Source organism: Echiichthys vipera (assembly GCF_963691815.1).
Source record: "Echiichthys vipera genome assembly, chromosome: 3".
In the NCBI taxonomy this organism is placed as follows: domain Eukaryota; kingdom Metazoa; phylum Chordata; class Actinopteri; order Perciformes; family Trachinidae; genus Echiichthys; species Echiichthys vipera.
Window position 1 is genome coordinate 26,488,585 of NC_139828.1, and position 21,567 is coordinate 26,510,151.

The 21,567-nt window shown below is 40.6% G+C and overlaps 1 protein-coding gene across 1 annotated transcript in view; it reads right to left on the reverse strand.

The window, feature by feature from the left end:
• Positions 1-21,567, reverse strand: part of gabrg3 (gamma-aminobutyric acid type A receptor subunit gamma3) — a gene marked incomplete at both ends in the record, with an annotated part of 62,952 nt that overhangs the window by 14,614 nt on the left and 26,771 nt on the right. The window contains 2 exons of the mRNA XM_083911202.1: positions 3,878-3,960; positions 10,193-10,413. Coding sequence (XP_083767328.1) covers positions 3,878-3,960; positions 10,193-10,413 — 304 coding nt within the window. The remainder of the gene's footprint in view (positions 1-3,877; positions 3,961-10,192; positions 10,414-21,567) is intronic.

The following is a 21,567-nucleotide window of genomic DNA, read 5'->3' on the forward strand; positions in this document are numbered from 1 at the left end:
GAGAGTGCCTTGGTGTGGCGCCTGCCATGTGGTTATGGCGGCACAGCGTCACGGTGCAACGGGGTCCATCTCTTGAGCGTACAAAGGGGAAACACAGGAGAGCAGGCGACAAGCAGACAGGTCCACAGGCAGGGAAGAAGCAGAAGCGAGAGCATGAGGCAAACACGGCATTCTGAGGTGAGGTAGGAGAACCACACAGAAGTCAGGATGCAAACTACCAGGTGGATTGATGAAACGATATGGCGACGAGTAGGAGGGAATCCAGAGTCTTTATAGTATGTTAGTGGAAGTGGCTTCACCTGGCACCGTGGTAGGAGGCCACGCCCACAATCACACACAAAGAACAAAAAGGGGGAGAGACACAGGAGGAATAATACAGACAGGGAATGACCACACACACACACACACACACACACACACACACATACATTTATGAGTTAGTTGGTAAGTTATATCTAAACATTAAGATTGTATTTTAAACCTCAGTGTAGTTGAGGTTGTATGGCTAAACTGTATCTAAACTGAGATATCCTGGTGTACACAGTATTTGGTGTCAGTGCTTTCTCCAAACCGAGGACCCTATGGGCAGAGGTGGATTAATGCACAGGCTGGCCTAGACTGCAGCCTAAGGGCACCGGGTATGCAGGGATCCCGAATTAGCCAGACTATTTTTTTTTAATTTACTACACTGGGGGGGGGGGCTTAGAAACATTTTTAAAAATGAAGTCACTGATTGGATAGATATGGGACACATTTACCCAATCATGTGGCAGGATTCATAAGGTCAATTTTGTAGTCAAATAATACCTCACTTACTGTTACTAGACAGTATTGTGGCAAAACTATGCTGACGACACCCAGATCTACATCCGCACCAAACCCACCCAAAATCTTCCACTCAACCACATTGAAACCTGCATTTCTGCAATAAAAACATGGCTGTCCCAGAACTTCCTCAAACTCAACAGCGACAAAACAGAACTCCTCCTCATTGGCACCAAATCCACTTTAAACAAAACCGGACCCATCTCACTTACCATTGACAGCTCAATCATTTCTCCCTCCCCCCTTGCACGCAACCTTGGTGTTATCCTGGACCCCACGCTGTCCTTTGATCACCACGTCCGCTCCATCGTCAAGACCTCCTATTTCCACCTCCGCCGCATCGCCAAAATCAGACACTGCCTCTCCCCCCCCTGCCGCTGAATCCCTCATCCACGCCTTCATCTCCTCACGTCTCGACTACTGCAATTCCCTCCTCACTGGCATCACCTCCCATTCCCTCCATAGACTCCAAATGGTCCAGAACTCTGCTGCTCGCCTCCTCACTCACACCCGCTCCCGTGAACACATCACCCCCATTCTCTACACCCTCCACTGGCTCCCGATCAAACAACGCATCGACTTCAAAATACTCCTCCTCACCTTCAAAGCTCTCCACCATCTGGCACCACCCTACCTCTCTGACCTCCTTACCCCCCACCGCCCCTCCCGAGCCCTCCGATCCTCCTCCTCCCTAACTCTGACCATGCCACCTTCCAAACTCAAAACCTTCGGACACAGAGCTTTCTCTAGAACTGCACCCCGACTCTGGAACTCTCTCCCCCAGCCCATCCGCGACTCTCCATCACTCACAACATTTAAATCCCGTCTAAAAACCTTCCTTTTCTCACAAGCCTACAACCTCCCCTACCCATAACTACATTCACTCCCGGCCTCTCCCCCCGACTCCCCCCCCCCCACCCTCCTTCCGCTCTCCTCACCCATTTCAGCCCCTCCCCTTGACCCCCCCCACTGCTCTTCAATCCATCCCCCCACCTCTATTGTTGTACCTGTTTCTGGCTATTTGTCTGTATCACCATTACCCCATGCCCCCTTCGCCTTGCTTCCCTGTCATCCTTGTCATCCTTGTCTCCTGTTGTTTATCGTCTGTATATTATATGTCCTACTCTGTAAGCGACTTTGGGTCTCTGAAAAGCGCTATATAATATAAATGAATTATTATTATTATTATTATAAAATGTCAGAAAGGAAATGCGATTGCAGAGCACAAAAAAGAGAAGCACAATATGATTGCGGACTCTTCTTCTGTTCTAGCATTTTTTTCTGATGAAGCATGATTGATAATGTGGGGGGCCCAAACAAACAGTAGCCTAGGGGCCCATGGCCACCTTAGTCCGCCACTGCCTATGGCTCCTACGGAGGAGGCGGGCCCAACCAGGAGCTCTCCAGCTAGACCCTTCTCAAGGAAACTGTAGAGCTGTGTGATATTTGCATTTCTACTTAGTTGATTATTTTTGATCCCCCAGGTGCATGATGGCTTTAAGGAGAAGCAAATCTGACTTAATCAGAAAACAGAGAAGTTGTCATGGAAACAAGTACAATGTCTGGTGATTTCTTTAGGTAAGGAAATTGGTTTAATGGATCGCAGCAGGATGGGTCCACTGACATGGCGGTGCAGTGAGCAGGTCTTTAGCTCTCTCTTTAGCTCTAGGTCTTTTCACATTGAACCATCTGTAATTCGATAGTAGATGGCTGTGAGGCCTCTAGATCCACACCAGCAATAATAAAGCATGCTTCATTTTCAACACACTGCTACATTCCTAAGAGCATCCTCAGGTTTACTGGATGTTTTGCATCATGGACTGTCAACCCCTCGAATGTCACATCCCAACACCAAACAGCCTGAATAAATTCCACAATGTCAAAATTAGAGCTCTCTTGTTGAGCTGCTGTGAAGTGGGCTAACTTGGGCCAAAGTACTGTATTCATACAAATGTCTTTTACTTATAATACAGTAGTTTGTACTTTTACTTCTCTGCTACTCGCAGTTATGCAGTTGAATACGTCACTGCACTTAATATGCACTTATGCTTCAGATTGTTGAAAATGTTACCATAGCTACATAAAAGGCAGCCTGTATGTGAGGGGCTGAGGATATCTACATGTTGCTTCTCAATGATGGCTTGCAAATGAATTTTGGTGCAGGTATAACACATAATCAGTAATCATGATAGAGTTATATTCTGTGGATCTCATTAATGACAAGCCAACGGGGCAGCACAGTCATTTACTGTATTTGAAATTAGAAAATGGGCCCCTGGACACACATCCAACATACAGTATGAGCAAGACTGTGGTTGTTTTACTTCTCTTTGTTGTTATTTTTGTCTCTTTGCGGTCGTTTTGTGTCTCTGTAGTAATTTCACATCTCTGCAGTAAAAAAAACAACAACTATATTTCATTTAGTTTTTTTTGTCAATGGTTGTTTTGCATTTGATGATGTTTTGCGTCTATCTTTTTTTAATGGTCACTGCATCTTTTGATGGCCCTTCTGTGTGCCTTTGTGATAAATATTCATCTTTTTGTAGTATTTTTTTGTCTATGTGGCCATTTTTCATCTCTTTGGTAATTGTTTTTTTTCTATTTTATTGTATTTTCTTAATGGGCCTTTAGCATCTCTTCGTGGTCACCTTTTCATAGACTTTCCAACAGGAGACTCCAATCTGGGGGGGGCACCAAACAGCGCCAATCAGGTAGATTGTGTGTGTGTTTGTGGAGGCTTTATTTCCCTTCTGGTGAATTTTACTCACGTAATTCATAAGCCGTCATACATTAATTTTTTTGAATTATGTGCTTTGAACAGACAGCATTTGCTTGTAAGTGTACACTGCAGTGGCTAATTTTCTCATACAAGCAGCTGTACTAGGCATGACAACAGTGATAGACAATATCATGAGCTCATGTCAAGTGAGTACTTGCTGTGTGGAAAGTAATGAAACCAACATAATAACCTGAGGTGGTATTTTGTTGAACAAGATACTCCAAAACAAATATTTGAGCTGGGGTACTTCTACACTGAGAAAAGTGTACTCACAGCTGGAGAAGATGAGCGGACAGGAGTGTTCGTCCATTGGAAAGTTGTGCAGCTGCAGCTGACATTCTGCGTTTATTGTCAGTCTGAAAAGAACACAAAAGAATCCGTTTGTGATAGATTTCTCCTCTTTCAGTAATGCAGTAAAGGATTTAATGCAAAACCAAATCACATGAATGCATTTTTTCACAGTATCATTTAGAAAAGTGATTTGTCATATTAAAAAATGGGACAAGAATGTGGGCATGAATACATTAGTGTAATTCTGATTAAAAATACAATCTCTCAGCCTTGAGTCAGAAGGCAATTTCTAACTAGTAGCCATCAACCTAGAGTGTAGGGATTCAAGGACTGTAATCACTTAGTGTAAGAGAGCTGTGAGTGGAGACTGAGACATGAATCACGTGAATCACATGAATCATCATGAATCATCATGAATCACCAAGGTACTGTCATGGTGGCATCATGGCAGACCTCCTCTTCCCTCTTGTTTCATTGTTTGTTTTCCCTTGTACGTTTCCCTGCATGTGTCACCCATTTTGTGTCTGTGGCCGTGGCGATCCTCGGCAGGCTGCACTAGATGATCATCATCAGCAGTAATCACCTTCCCTTTAGTATAAGAAGACCGGCCTGATCGCCACTCGTCGCCATATCGTTCCGTCAGCAAGAGCGGTAGTTTGCTGTGATCCTGGCTTACTGTTCTCCCTGTGTCAACTGTTCTTGTGTCTTACTCTTCCAGTGTTCTTTTGCTGCAGTTAGCTAACCTTACCCTGCCTGTCTGCCCGCCGGTCTGCCTACTCGCATGTGTTTCTTGTCACCGCTGCTTTTCAGTTAGAGAATTGTTTTTTTACCTGGAGGACGCCGTTACCCCTTAGAGCGACGCCTCACCTGGATGTGTTGACCTCACCTTCAATGGGAACGCTCTGGAGAGTTCACCACTCGCCACCAATCACGCCAGCTCCATCTCCCTTCCCCTGTGCACTATTCACCATGTTCTGTAAATATCCCACAGTAAAATCACTTAAACTGACTCTGAGTTGTGTCTTATGTGTGGGTCCCGGGTTTCCCATGTGGCGTTTGTGACGACCTTCCCTGCTCTCTCTCTCCCTCTGACATCAGCAGGGTTGTCAGCAGTATTGGAATCACCTCGGCTGTGAGAGTCTGGGTGCTTTTAACTCTCTCCTGGAGCTCAGTCAGTGTGGCTTGAGCTCGGTCAGTGTGGCTCTCCTCCCAGAGACACCTTGTTCAGCTTTTGTTTGGCGTTTGTTTCTGTACATCCTTCTTACAACATTACACACACACACTTCTCCACTCATGCATTAACCTACACCACTGATTCCACTGACTACACACGCCATGATTAGTTTAGGTTACTTTTTAAGTTACTTGTCTCATGTGTGCATCTCCTTGCTTTGTCATGGCTTGCGGCTCGGTTTGTGACACGTTCATAACAGGTACAGTACACGTCCTCAAGGGAGGTTGAGAAATCTGCCCTTTACAGCTTGTTTATTGCTTCTTGAATCCCCCTTAAGGCCAATTGTAGTCAACAAATGTTAAAATGACACCTTAGTGTGTAAAAACATTTTATAACTGTCTTTTAAAGGTCTGTTTTTTCAGAACCAGAAAAAAGGTCAACAATCTGACCTTTTACCCTTTTTTTTCTCAAAGATTCTTCAAAACACGACAGGTTTTAGTCTGGTGTGGCATACAGTATGAATCAGAGTTGGAACCATTTGAGCGGTAATCGATTAGCTGACTGACAGAAACATACCCTGTGGACTTTTTGACCACTAGTGGAGCTATGAAATAATGTTTTGATGAATGGGTCCATGCTGTGTTTGTATGTTGTACTCATGAACTGACTTTTTCACACATACATTCCAATACATGCCAACTGTTCCCACTATTCCTGTCCAAAAGTGATACAGAAAAGCAGTAATGCTCCAGAAAATAACGAGGATGACTTTAAGCCTGTAAACGCAGATGTAAACAATTAAGGGTTAGCACTTTGAAAATGTTTTATTTGTGAGAAAATGCATTATACACATTTGTCAGGCCTCAAGGACACACACAAAATATTTTTTGATCATAAACCATGAATTTAAGACAGAACATTGCTTGTTCTAAAGAAAGTCCTGACAATAGATTACTCTTAAAGCTGGGGGAGCTAGGAAGCAAAGAAACAAAGCCAGAATTTAAAGTAAAATAAGCTCTCTTCCTGCAGCTTTCCCGTGCGCCTCTCTGCCGAGAACCTCTCCCATCGCACAAGCACCGGCTTCATATAGTAACTTGTACCGTACGAGTAGTCATTTATTCATCCTGGGGTTATATAGCAGCATTTCCATTTAGATTATTGAGACTTGTTGATGCTGTCGACGCCTCCTTTTAGCCATTTTTTCTACTTTTTCTGTGGATTTTCAGATACGGTCAACTGCGCCAGGTACAGCACGCAGGGCACGCCCACAAAGCACAGCTCAAACAGCTCCAGTAGAACGTGTTGCTGTTTACTACATGTAGCTACATGTGTACAGCAGACAAAGTTGTAATATTGGTGGCATCTATAGTATCTCTCTTAATAAAGACCGGATACTGCAGGTAGGCCTAAGTGACTTGAAAAAAAGAACTGTGTACTGTACTGCACTGTGTATAGAAGGATGAAAAAGAAAGTATATTTTGTAATAGTTTAGCCTTGAACTAGCAGCAGCTGTGAGCCTTTGCTTATGGTAAGCAGCAGAACTTTCTCTGAAAGGGCGTGCATTTGTAAAACAGCCAATAGGAACGCTCTCTGTCTCTGAAATTGGCCAAAGTCTCCCATCACAAGCTAGATTTCTGAAGCCTGAAAACAGAGCCAAGAAGAGGTGCAGTAGTCTGGTTTTCTCTCAGACCATTAGAATTGCCATATGCTCAAAAAATGTTAAGGATTTTTCCCAACAATGCCAAAAATAAACTGCCTACCCCAACTATTTGCTGCTTTCCTCTGTTTAATATGATTGCAAACTGAACATCTTATCTAGTTTTGGTCGGTCAAGTTAAATATCTGAGGGTGTTACCTTGGATTCAGGTATCTGTGATGGGCATTTTTTTTGAGTATTTTCACATTCTACCACCATTCAGACCAAACAACATCAGGAAAATAATTGTTAGTGGCAGCCCTGGTATACTGTATATTCATATACTAAAATTACCTACTTTTTCCAGTTGTTTAGTAACTGGAACTACAAATTGAATAAAAGTAGTTTAAGATAAAGTATGTACCTGTAAACTGTGCATCATTGTATCTTGTTAACACATTCTCACTAACCTTCACTGCCTATTCTCCACATATCACAATCACAAGATAATATATACCCCTCACTGTTTATTACAAATATAATATATCTATATTCTATTCTACGGTATATACAGTATATTTTGGTTTTGTCGTCTTGGTACCTGTACTCTGTGCAATGCCAATAAAGTTGAATCTAATCTAACCAAACAGTGTATTAAATGACATACAGTATCTATTTGACCAATAATCTTAAGCAACTTCAGGGCTTTGACAGCCTTCAGTGGCCTGTAATTCACAAGAGTCATAACAGACACAGTGAAGAGTGCCAGGTGAACTCACTCTGTGGACTAGGACAGGCAAGCATTGACAACGTGATATTGTATAACTTTTTACCAGTGCTCTGCTACCATGTGCTACTTACACAATGATGATTTATTAGCAAACTTCTTACATAATAGCCCAGTGCAATTATCCTGTGTAGATTCTGGAGGAATTGGTCTGTGGTGTAGGTAAAGGCCAGCTGTCCCCCTTAAGACTAGACAAACCTGTGAATGTAATTATGCAGCCAGTACGTTGTTGACCTTCAATTATAAACCAGTTAAAGAATGCAAGTTACGTTTCTTATCTCATTGGGAACTGAGGCTAGAGGAAGCATTAAGAGTTCCCTGACCTCTTTAAACATGATGGAATACATCAAGTATCCTCACACAACCGCCCGCAATACCATGCTTGAAAATAAGCCTGATGCTTTAATAAATCCAGAATTTATAATACAAACCACCTGAATGAGAAAACCAAGAGGACATAAAAGAAAGTATGTTGAAAGCAGGGTTCTGGTGGTTAAGGAGGCTGCATTTTTATAGATTGGTTTTGCTTGAGTATGAGATAAAGTCCAAAAACAAGAAAAAAGCGACAAGTAAATTTGTATATCAAATATGTAATGTTCCAGAGTGGACACATACCACAGGAAAAAAGAGGAAGAAAGTATAAAGCCTTTACACTGTAATTCTGGGCTGATCTTTACACCTCATTAAAGCATGGAATTGGGACAATGCGATGCACGCGGGAGAGGCACAGATATCACAAAATGTCATCTCTGTTTACTGCGGCCAAGCCAACGCACAATTAATACCAAATGACATTTCATTGTCTTTTTCTCATTCCATCAACGGATATTACTCCTCAAAGTTGGCACGCTCCTGAATAGTCAATATCAAGAGCTGCATGAGGGAGAATCTAGCAGGGCGTTGTTTGTAACTTGACTTGCTCAATGAAACTTTTCTGTCCTTGGTCATGGACTAGCTCTGTGTCAATTGTTGCGTTTCCCTGCGTCCATCATAAAGTTTTAGAAACATAAGTCTCTTTCACGCATGCACTGTACAGATCAGTTGGATTGTACATCAAATGGACTTTACCCTGCCAGCTCCCTAGCAAGTCTCTGTAATGTCGTACTGAGCCCATGTGTGACAGCTCACAGCGAGCACTCGGACTAGAAGAAAACAAACCTCCACAGGTAAAGAGGAAGGGTCCTTTACACAAAGATGACGATGAAAAGGTAAAGAAGAAGGGTCGTTTAAACGAGGATGACAATGAAAATGTCTAACTGGAGACACATTGAGATTCTGTGACTGTGGTATAATCAGCGTTATGTCCTGCGGCAACCAAAACCTCACCTAAACCAAACAGTATTTACTTTGAACTCACAGTATTTTCAGTAAGTGAAAATGCATCTGTCACAGACAGGTGTGTGCTACATGTGTGAAAAGGAAACAGCCAGCAATGGTCTGGACGTGTTTCGCTGGAATTTGATCCATAAGAGAAAATGGCTTTACATAAATTCATAACACAATGGCAAAAAAAGTTTTTTAGTCATATGTGCAATACATGTTACTAAAAAACAGAAAAGTCGTTACATCATAAAATGTCTGGAGATGTCTCACAACATAAGGACAATGTCGAAGAGATTGAGGGCAGTCTAGAGGTGCTTATTATTGGAGGAGCAGTTTATATTAGTGTTGAGTGCTCCAATTACAAAGAGTGCTTTAGGGCACAAGTGTGGCTGCCTTAGTAAATTGGTCTTAAAACTCAAGCAGGCAATTTGCACTTACAACTGGTTATGACGGGGGCTAATTGCTTTGCTGAATGTTTGGATCACAAACTGTTTTGCATACATTTCTTGGTGTGTAAGTCTGCTACATTATAAACAAATCGATTGATTGATAAACCAAGTTGATCCCAAGGGGAAGTTTAAATGTTCACACTGCACAGAGAGAAAGGAGTTTCAGGGATGTTAATCATAAGACTCATATTGAAAATACAGAACATCCAATAAATCAGACTTTATAGTTTGTTTACTTTAAGTAAATGTTCAGAAACATAGAAGGAACCAAGAAGTCACACAATTTATATTCTATATAGCGTTCTGAGTAAGAGGTTAGAGCTTCTCTGTTTTCTTCTTTCTTTACTTATCTTTTAGGGTTGGACAAGAGCAGAGACTAGCTGCGCTGGCGTGGCCTTGTCTGAGAATGCGCCTACCACTCATCCGCCGAAGGCCCGCTATCTGGGTAAGCTCACCCACTTCAGCTGGACATCACTAGTTTCTCACACTGCTCTGGTTTGAGCTTGGTCCATTCTTCTTGCTGTCTCTTCCACCGTTCAGTAACTGTAGTGGGCTTCTTAGAAATCACTTTTTCCGTCTTAGCATAAACTCCAAAGACAGGCAAACTTGCTCTCTAAAACTACAGGAAGACTTGATTTTTCTGTGCATTGCAATATACCATATGCAATTTGATCTTAGACATGGAAACAGTCAGGTAAGAGCCCACTCTAACTCATTGTTATAAGTTGTGCGATATTTTTTGTTAAAGCTGTAATGCTATTCATTAACATAATTATATTTCCACATAAAAATGTGCTTGGGTGTGCAGAACATTAATTCTGCATAAGCTTTGATATTGCATTTCTTTACTGAAGTCCTCCACTCCACAAGATTAGCTTTTACTTTACCAAGAGTAAAGTGGCCAAATAAAAACCTTTTCTGTGCTTACCTTAAGGTGTAAAGTATCTTCCCATCGTTCCATATTCGGAGTAGCTGGTTAGGCATTGTAATCCAGTGGGAATCTGCACTCTTGGAGTTTCTGAAGATGGTATCAGGTAACCAAATAAGTCCAACCATATTGCTGTTCAAAGTCAATTTTTTCATTGTGCTGTTGTATCTGAGACGACTGTCTGTCCACGTCTGGGCAAAGATGATGTCAATTTGGTATTCCTGAAACAGAAAATCAAAAGACATGTAAGTGGATTTACAGCCCTGTATCGTTTGATGCCATTTCATTTCAAAAACATCACTAATGCTGTTCTGTGTCCTCAGCTAAAGAGGAGATAAAAAGGAGCAGCTTCACCTGCTACTCAACAGTATTGATTTTCTTTTTATATGACACTGAATAGAAGGATTATGTGTTTCAGCAACAAATCTCTCTACGCCATCTATCATTCATCACTTTCACCAGCGGGAGCCTTTCTCATTTTACTTGTTCACTGGCCCATATGAGGAGAGCAGACCTCACCTGGCTCCTCTCAGTAATTTGCTTAACTCACCATTGTGCTGACAGCAAGCTCTCCATGGCTGCTGGGCACCTGGGAGGAAGCCTCTGGTTTTTAGTTCTGGTCAGCACCTCAACAGCAAGTTAGTTTTTGTGGATATTTGTTTGATAAAGAATCAAAAATCAAAAAGTGTTGTATGGAAAATGTGTTGCAGTTAATGAAAAGTTAATGCATATGCCAGTTGCTTTTCAGCACTGGAGAGTATGCACTCTCACAATCAGATTGCTGATGGAGTTTAAAGTTACAGCTATGTGAGAGTCTCCAACCATACTGTAGGAGCTGCTCTATGAGGGTGTATTTTGGCACTGTGCTGCTTTGAGCTAAATGCTAAGGTAAGCATTTTTATCATGCTCCAAAGAAAATGCTAGCATGTTGACATTTAGCATGTCCACCATCTTCCCTTAGTGTGCATGCTAAGATTTGCTACAAAAACACAAAATACAGCTGAGGCCGATGGAAATGTTTGGTCTTAAAGTTGTAGTCCGTAAGATTTTCATCTTGTTATTTGTCTGTTAAGAGTGAGTCAAAACAATGGTGGTTGATCATATGACCCACTAATGAAAGCACTTGTTACAAGGACTTTTCGCAGCTTTGCCAAGAAATACGATCAGTCTGTGGGGACTTTCCTGCGCTGAATCAAATGCGTCGCATAAGGTCTTGTGGTCCCCTTCTGGTCTAGCTGCAGTATTGTTATGGTTGTTACTGTTATTGTTGTCAGGCACCTGGCCTGGTTAAAAATTGTCCAAACAAATACGATAATAAAGCAAAAGAAAAGGTCTGTCATTTCCGTCATGGTGCCAAAAAGATATTTCAGTCAAATAAAAAGGTATTTCTGCAGATCAAAGGGACTGAGTGTAGGCTAATAGATAATAGTCCTAATCACGTAAATGTCAGCCCCTTCAAGCTATGAACTTCAAATGCGATTGTGATTATTCAGTTCAAAGAAACATTGAAGTTTAAAAACGAGACATATCTTTACTATGCCCATGGACATATAGTTATGTATATTTGCATATTATGATCCAGATAAAAGCAGTTCACATATTTGTTGTCAGAGCCTGTACAGGGGAGAGGTCAGAGCCCCTGCCCCTCAAAAGGTCTCCGTACGGCCCTGCACCGCACGTTGTTACCTGTTCTGTGGGAAACACTGGGGGAGCATATGAAGGCACCATGCTGCATTGCGCAGGCTAGAGCGGCCAATCTACTGACGTCCTAGAGTCGACACTGTTGGGTTTCCAAAGGAACTCTGGGAGATAAGGTCCCAGAAGCTTACGGATTGCAACTTTAAAACCAAATTTTGATCAAATGGTGAAGTGAGATGAAAAGTTAAGGTATCGCCAAAGTGTTTTTTTGATTGTATGTAACAAATGTCTGGGATATACATTCAAGAGTTGTTGATACATTTCACACAGAACCTCATAGGGATTCACCAAAGTCAGTAGGATACATCTTCAGGGAGCCATAAACAAATTCAAACAAATTTGGAACCATCAAATAGATGTTACATATTTCACTGGATACATTTTTTTGACCTGCTGGAGGAACTAGAGTAAAAGGCAGGGGATTAAATCCTCTGGGGACCATGAATGTATGTAGAAAGTGTAATAAAATAGATCTTAAATCTCAATGGGAATATTTCTGGTTAAAAAAAGGGTAAGGCAAATATCAATCAATGCAATTGTTGTTGAGATAGTTTAGGTTTCACGTTGTGGACGCATGGCTAAAAAATATTTTACATACACCGGATTTTACTGGATATGTTCCCAAAGGGACGACTGGTGGACAGACAAGGAATTACAAAGCATGAAAAGTTCAAGTTTCTTTACTTTTACAGTGCCTATACAAAGACATGATACCCTTTTGAAATTGCCACTTTTTTGTTTTACAGCCTGAAATGATACTACATGAAAAAAATAAACATTTGAATGTTTTTTGCCTTACGAGTTAATTTTCTTTTTTTTTTAATTTCTGAAAAATAATAAAAAATGAAACACGAGAATAGCAGGGTTGGTGAAGTGGTGAGTCCCTTTAGATAACCATTATACACACTCTCAGGTATGACCAATCACCTCCCAGATTACACACCAAGTTAATTGCCCTCCACCTGACATCAACTGTGGTGTTTTTGCATGGTAACACAAATAATAATTCACCATGGTTGGAAAGATGCTTTCAAAAGGGGTCCGGGATAAAGTTGTGGATAGGCACAAGTTGGGAGAAGGATATAAAAAGATTTCAAAGGCTTTAACTCTCCCTCTGAGTACCGTTCAGAGTATTATCCAGAAGTGGAAGGCATATGGCACCACCCAGACCTGGCCTAGATCTGGTCACCCCTCAAAACTGGAGACTGAGCCAGGAAAAGATTGATCAGGGAAGCTACCAAGAGGCCCATGTGACCTTTAAGAAATTACAAGTCTTAATGGCAGAGAATGGCCGATCTGCATGTATGGCAGGGTGGCAAGAAAGATGCTTCTTCTGAAAAAAAAAACCAAAAACATATCGGAGATTCTGATGCCATGTGGCAAAAGGTTATATGGTCAGATGAGACCAAAATTGAACTTTTTGGGCTGAACTCCAAGTGCTCTGTTTGGCTGAAACCAAACACAGCACACCACCCAAAACAAACCATCCCTACTTTGAAGCCTGGTGGTGGCAGCATTATGTTGTGGGCTTGTTTCTCTTCAGCAGGGACTGGGCAGTTGGTCAGGATTGAAGGGAAAATGGGTGCTGCCAAGTGCACCCAAATTCTAGTGCAAAACCTGCGTCCCTCTGTTAGACACTTGATGATGGACTTGAAGAGTGCAGTCCATCACCGCTCACCACAGAATTTGACTGAACTCAAACAGTTCTGCAGGAAGAATGGGGAAACATTCCCCAGTCTAAGTGCACAAAGCTGGTAGAGACAGATCCAAACAGACTGACTGTTAAGACTGTTATTAAAGTAAAAGGTGCCTCCACAAAGTATTAAATCTGGGGACTCATCACTTTTCCAACACTGCTATTCTCACTCATCCTCACTCATCTTCAACTGCTTATCCGGAGGTTGGGTCGCGGGGGCAGCAACTCTAGCACAGGACCCCAAACTTCCCTTTCCAAGCCCCCATTAACCAGCTCTAATTGGGGGATCTCGAGGCATTCCCAGGCCAGTGTGGAGATATAATTTCTCCACCTAGTCCTGGGTCTTCCCCGAGGCCTCCTCCCAGCTGGACGTGCCTGGAACACCTCCCTAGGGAGGCGCCCAGGGGGCATCCTTGCTAGATGCCCAAACCACCTCAACTGGCCACTTTCAATGCAAAGGAGCAGCGGCTCTAGTCTGAGTTCCTCACGGATGGCTGAATTTCTCACCCTATCTCTAAGGGAGACTCCAGCCACCCTCCTGAGAAAACCCATTTCGGCCGCTTGTACCCGCAACCTCGTTCTTTCGGTCATGACCCAGCTTTCATGACCAACGGTGCAGTAGATATATCTATATATATAATACCGTCCCCCGCTGCTCCGATTCTCCGGCCAAACTCACGCTCCATTGTCCCCTCACTCGCGAACATGATCCCGAGGTGCTTGGACTCTTGCAATCCACCGGTTTCCTGCTGAGAGCCATGGCCTCAGATTTTGAGGTGCTGATCCTCATCCCAGCCGTTTCACACTCGGCTGCGACCCAATCCAGTTTTTCATTTTTTAGTCATTAACAGACATTTAAATCAATTCAAATCAGACTCTTTTTTCTTTTCTTTTTTGTATCAAAGCTAATCTGCCTTTTTTTGAGGTTCTGTATTTACTGTAATGCCTTTGTCTTTTCTCAATCAATTCTGATTGATTTTGATCGTGTTGCATCGTGTACATGGTGTTACCCTATGCAGGCAGTATATCCTCAGGTGTGTCAGTTCCTGTTACTTGATTGATTTTAGCACCTTGATGTGCAAAGTATAACAGTGAAAAGCCAATACATGTTGGCCTTACACATTTTCCAGGAGTAAACGTACTCCACACAGATATGGTTGTAACTGATGCAGACACATGATATGACTCTGAAATCATCAATAAGTCTTTAGGTAAACACACATCAGTGACGTAGGAAGGCATTGTGTGCCTCATGCTGTAGATTAATCGCCAGTGTGTAGCTCTTTGGCCATTCTAGAGGTCCAGTTATGTTGCCAGTTAGCACAGAAGCTACTTCTGTGAAATGATACGTAACAGTCTTCTGTTGCGGATGGTAAAACTACAAAACTCAATGTTTTTTTGTGTGAAATTAAATAGACATATACACACAGTAGTAAGGTGACTCACATCTGCCACACTTTAATTTGTTTTGTTTTTTTGTAACACATTTTTTTTGTAATTTTCCAATGATCATATTCTCTATTCTACAAATAACCATGGACAAACAATCCCAACAAGAAATGGACAAAGACACACCAAACCCAAAATTAACCTGACAGACTTGTCACAGACTACTTTCATTTGTTTTGAAATGTAACTGGGCTGTGATTAAAAGAACCACATAAGGCTGCCTTACATTCACTGACTAGTCCCTACTTTGTGATCTAACTGGCTTTAAACAGAGATGCGGCTGTGCAAGCTCAGTGGGGCACATGCTTACTCAGACAAAGCTGAAAAGCTGCAGTTAAGTTCTTAGGGTCCGACAATACAGATAAAGACATACAGTATGATGAAAGTAATAATAGTCTGCACTCCTTCAGCAGACCACACTGTTTCCTATGGCTACAACCGTCTGAAATGCATTTGACCTATTACCCAGTCTCTACACCAGTTTAAATAGCTCACCAATTAGAAAAGAAAGCTATAATCAAGAGAACCACTGGGTGCCTATGACCTTTAATTTTGCAGAGCTCAGTGGATTTGAAAAATACTAAACATTATCCAGGATTTAATGACCAGTGGGGTAAAAATGCTGCAAATCAACTAAATATAACTCACATGTGCTGAAGCAACCACATCTGGACACAGTGAGATGCAGATTGAGGTTAAGAGGCGAACAAACCAACATTTCCAGCTTTGTAATCTCTTATGATTTCACATTAGAAAGGACATTTTGCCTATGCTGGAAGAGTATTGATCTCACTTCCCCTCCCTGCTGCTTTTAGCTGCTTTCAGCCACTCAGGCTATGCTGTGAAGAAATTGGGTCTTTCACTTCAACCACCACAGAGGAGCTGCTATATTAAGCTTGCTCATCTAGAGGTACTGTACTGTATATACTCAGGGAAAAATCAAAGTTACGGCTATAGAGTAGCAATAGAAACCACATGATAAATTCCTTCAAACTGTAGTACAGAACAAATAATCTCCATACTGTCAACTCTGGTTTAACATCTCGCTCATATCAACACATGACAAGAAGAAAATGGGGGTGGACACACCTTTAGAGTGTATTGTCATTAATGTGGTGCTATCAGCAAAAATGAAATTCAATATTGTAACCCTAATTAATCCTCCCTCACATGGCGCCTCATTTTACCAGGATCCAGACTAACTACTTAAACAACTAAATTGTAGCTGTGAAACTATATTCTTTGGAGACTATAATCTCAATTGGTAGGACAAAGGCAGCAGGCAAAAACTACAACTTATCTATTCAAAGCATCATTTTGATCAAATAATCAAAGGACCGACGAGACTTACTAAAATCACTCAAACCCTTATTGATTTGGTCTTCACTAATAGAACTGAGTGACAAAGACATACAGTGTTATCACATGTCTCTCTGACCACAATATGGTATTGATTGTTAGAAAACGAACCCAAAAATGTCTAAAATCCTGATGCAATGGTAAACCAGAGTTTGCAGGTATTCCCATAAACAAAACAACTCAATTTGAAAATGAATTGCGGAATACTACTTGGGATGATGTTATGCAATCTCAACGTCAACACCTGTTGTGACACAATGACGAAAACAATTAGTGATCTGATGCAGAAATACACTCAGGAACTGAAACAGCCATGGTGTTGCAGAACGTTACCATGGCTTAATAAGGATATTCACAAACTAATGAAGAAAATACATCTTGAACTTAAACAGTCATTAGTAAGAAAAATTCACTAAGACACACTGCCAAAGGGTTAAAACATAAAGTAACCAAGGAGTTGCGTATGGCAAAAACTCGTTATTTTATGCAACTAATATCTGATTCTAAAGGGAAAAGCCAAAATGTCCACATACTTTTTGAAAAAAAAGGAAAAAAAAGATTCACATGAAGATGCTTGCACAAATTCAAACTTGTTAAACAGTTACAAGACACAAGTCTTTGAAATAAACTTTCAACTTATAGTCCAGTTAGCGATCAAGCTAAATAAATCTTGATTATCTTGAGATAACAAGTTAATTATCTCATTGTCTTGTGATAACAAGTTAATCATCTCATTATGTCAAGATAATGAGTGAATTATCTCATTATCACGTGATAAGTAAATAATCTCATTATCTCAAGATAAAAAGTTAATTATCTCATCTCATAATAAGTGAATTATCTCATTATCTCAAGATAACAAGTTAATTATCACTTATTTAGTTTGTACTTATTCTATTTCAATATGCTGCTAAACTGCACGGTGCGTATTGTTGTATATTGTATATACCAAAGTTTAACCACAATGTCTGTGGCATTAGTTAGTTGTTTGATTTATTTTGATTTGATTTATGTTAGCTTATTGTCACTCTGACCCTTTCCCATCTTTGTATTGAAACTGTTGCACAATAATTTCCCTCGGGATGAATAAAGCTTCTTGAATCTTGAATCTTGAATTATCTCATTATCCTTGTAATAAGTTCATTATTTTATGATCCCATAAAAACAATACTCATTTTCTGGAGATAACACGATAAGTAACTTTTTCTGTTGTTCCTTACAGTATAATGTTTATCAAAGATCAGAAGTACACTCATGGGCGCAGACTTGTGTAAAACTGAGTGTGGGCTGAGTTTGGATAGTTTACAAATCCAATCTGAATCCACACTAAAATAAGAGCATTGTTTGAAGAAATAAAGCTTTCTATTTCTTTATTGAAGTAATGAAGTTAAAACATTCACAGTGCTTGGCGTTCTGCTGCTGTGTGCCATGAGTGTGCTCTGATGCTCGCAGAATGCGGTGCTCTGAATAATGGAACCTTATTACTATACAGAAGGCCTTTTCCTTACACTGTGACTCTCTTTACAGCCATCTGAAAGCAGCAGGTATCCATTCTATCTGCAGGCTCTAACTGGAGTGATGTTGTGCACGGTCAGGCCACAATTAAGCACAGCAGATCAGCTGGTTACATTAAGTGCAACCAGCAGCCAACTGTTGTAAAATAACCACAGAAGCACCCAAGCTTCTGTGCTCATCAGACGGGTTGTTTTGATTAATTATTCTACACAGTTTCTTCCGCAATTAGGTGTGCTGGAGACACACTGAGACACATTTACTCACTTGAAACGTCTCGCTCAGCTTATAACTCCCAAGGTCGGTTCACCTGATGTCTTCAGTAAATGATGTGGGCTTCATAGATAATTGGCAGTCTTATTAGGAGAGATGGTATTCATCCAACTTTCAATGGAGCCGCTCTCATATCTAAGAACTTGGCCGAGTTTGTTAGCGGTTTGCCCCCGATCATGTAAATGAATTTATCAGAAGTTAACAAAAGAGGAGCTATACAGAAAAGCTGGTTACAAATTTACACCAAATCTGCGATAATGCAACAAAATTGGAAAATGTGGACTTTTAAACATCAGATCTCTGTCATCTAAAGCTGTATTAGTAAATGATTTGATAACAATATTGATTTACTCTGTCTGACTGAAACCTGGCTGTGTCATAAGGAATATGTTAGCCTAAATTAATCCACTCCTCCCAGTCATATTAATACTCATATTCCTAGAGGCAGTGGTCGAGGAGGAGGCATTGCAGCTATTTATGACTCAGGCCTATTAATAAACCCTAAACCTAAACTAAATTATAATTCATTTGAAAGTCTTGTTCTTAGTCTTTTACATTCAACCTGGAAAACTGTGCAGCCAATTATATTTGTTATAGTGTACCGTGCTCCTGGTCTGTAATCTGAATTTCTATCTGAATGCTCAGAGTTTCTGTCAAATGTAGTCCTTAAATAAACCTTAAACTGATAAAGTAATCGTAGGAGATTTTAATATTCATGTGGACGTTGTTAATAATAGCCTTAGTATTGCGTTTATCTCTCTATTAGATTTGATTGGTTTTAGTCAGAGTATACATAAACCTACTCACTGTTGTAATCACACGCTCGGCCTTGTTTTGTCTTATGGTGTGGAAATCAATGACTTAATAGTCTTTCCACATAATCCTATTTTATCAGACCATTATTTACTTTTGAATTCATATTACATGACTACTCACCTCTGGGCAAAAGTTTCTACAGTAGATGTTTATCTGATAGTGCTGTAACTAAATTTAAGGAATCTATTCCATCTGCATTTAATTTAATGCCTCATCCTAATATTCAAGATTCCTGCACTAACGTTAGTTTCTCTGAAATTGATCATCTTGTTGACAGTGTTGCAGGCTCACTATGAATAACACTCGACTCTGTTGGTCCTTTAAAAAAAGAAAAGAAGATAATGAAACAGAGGAAGTTAGCTCCATGGTTTTACTCACAACGAAGCATCAATGGGCTCCTTCCTTTTGGATTGCATTTGGTAATTGACTTGAATGGACTTTACTATGAGAGGAGCTGGTACCGAGGTCAATAGGTAAGTCTTTCAAAACATCCTTTTAATAAACTCTGGGTTCACTAACTACATTGTTGGTGCTTCATTTTATGTGTAAGGACTCTTCTCATGCTACTGCAGAGCTTTGGTGTTATATTGAGCAGTGTTAGTGGTTAAAAAAGCTGTCTTAATGCCTTTACCGTACTTCCCCCAGCTAATCAGTATTAGCCACTCTCCTGGATTTCTCCATTAATAGTTTATACATGAAAAAACTGTCTCAATAGCTATTTTGATGTATATAAATGCCGAAAAAGACCATGGGATGATTTTGCTCCGGAATTACACTTTAAAGCAAAAACCATTAATGTCACTCAGCATTTAGTACAACCTCATTATATATAGCACCCACAACCCTGACTGACTTCCAGCACCCCTGGTCATGGGCCTATTGAAGTGAACAGTGTATTAAATGAATAAACCTTTTTTTTTTTTTTTTTTTTACATTTAAAACAAATAATATATGAAGTCTTTTTGTCCACAGCCTCACCAGCTTGAACTGCTTGTCTTTGTTATGTAAACTTCCTTCACTGGTTATTTCAATCCTTTGGTTTTCTACTTTTCAACCATGAACCCAAAACTCTCTTTCTGCCCTCTGCCCGAAGTGATTCAGTGTGGAAACTAAGTGAAATATTTAATTCCATCATTCATCATGCTCTCCTGTCTAAAAAGGTGTTAAGTTGGGTCACGCTGAAAAGATTTACTCTTATAATGGAATATTTCCCCATCAATTTTAAAATCATGTGGACAAATGGGGATATTACTCATTACTGATATGTGGGGAATTACTCTGCCACCGTTTACTTAATGTTTAAAATAACCTGAATACTAATCCGTCTGTGACCAGACTGACGAATGGCTCAGGATCGAATAAACAGCTGAGATGTGAAGAAGCCTGCTGAAGCCACCTACCATGGTGACACCACCGCTCTGTGCCGACTGCAGCTATCATTTCTGTGAAAAGAGAGTGGAGGCTTATTCCACTGACCTTCCTGTCCCTTTATGCAAATAAGGCCTTATTAATATTTGTTTAAGATTTTTATGGATGAACCTTGGTCAACTCTGTTGTCTGAGCTGGATGGATACATCATCACATTCTGTGTTTGCAGATTGCAGGCATACTTGTAAAATAACACCCCATTACTAAGGTTCCCTCTGCATGGAATAATGTTTTTTAAAATGGTTCATTGACTCAGAAACCTAGATTACATGTTAAGGCTTTCCGGCCGGGTTCATGAACAAGCTATTGGTGAAAACATGATAAACAAAAAATTTCTTCTTTCTTGTATTCCCTTGTTTTTCAAAATAAGATTTTGCAGTTGAACCACAAGTCTAATATTACAGTGGACCCAAGGACTCAAATAAAAAAATTAAAAAATGTTTTTTCCAGTTCTTCAGCCCTTTCTAAATGAGCTGAAAAGTATTTCTTCTACTGCCACTATTCTATTATCATTCTTCTGCTATGATTGTTCTGATTGTTCCACTCCAGTTCAAGGTAGAAACCATGTAGTCACAACGTCCACATTTTTACATCCTGGCCAGATATAGATTTTCTTGAGAAAAAATCTGGGGGGTTAAAGTAAGACAGTTTACTTCCCAGAGCTCAATACTGGTCACTGCACCAGATACTGTAAACTAGGGCAGAGCAGATGTCTCAAGTGTGAAGCTGGCACTTTATGATTATGCAGCAAAAGGCATACAGTACATACTGAATCTGTCCTGTGCCTTGAGACATCTTGTCATGTTCCTTTGTTGGCTTGAGATCTCTCTTTGCGACCTCATTAGAGGCAGTTAAAGGTCATTCAGAGCAAGGAGACTTTCATCCTCCACCTGGTGTGAGCTGCTGTTTGGAGTTTTAGTCAAGTGCACGCGTACAGTATGTCAGGGTGGGCAATCTCCATAACTTCGATGCAACAAAGCCCATTTTTTCAATGAGCACAGGTGCATTTCTTTTGTGACAGAGGTTACTTTTTTCTTCAATTTTATTTTATTTATGAATGACACAACCTGCATACTGTATGGATCTTTTTTTGATTGTTTCATCTGCAAGGTCAAATACTAAATGTGGCCAAAACTTCACTTTT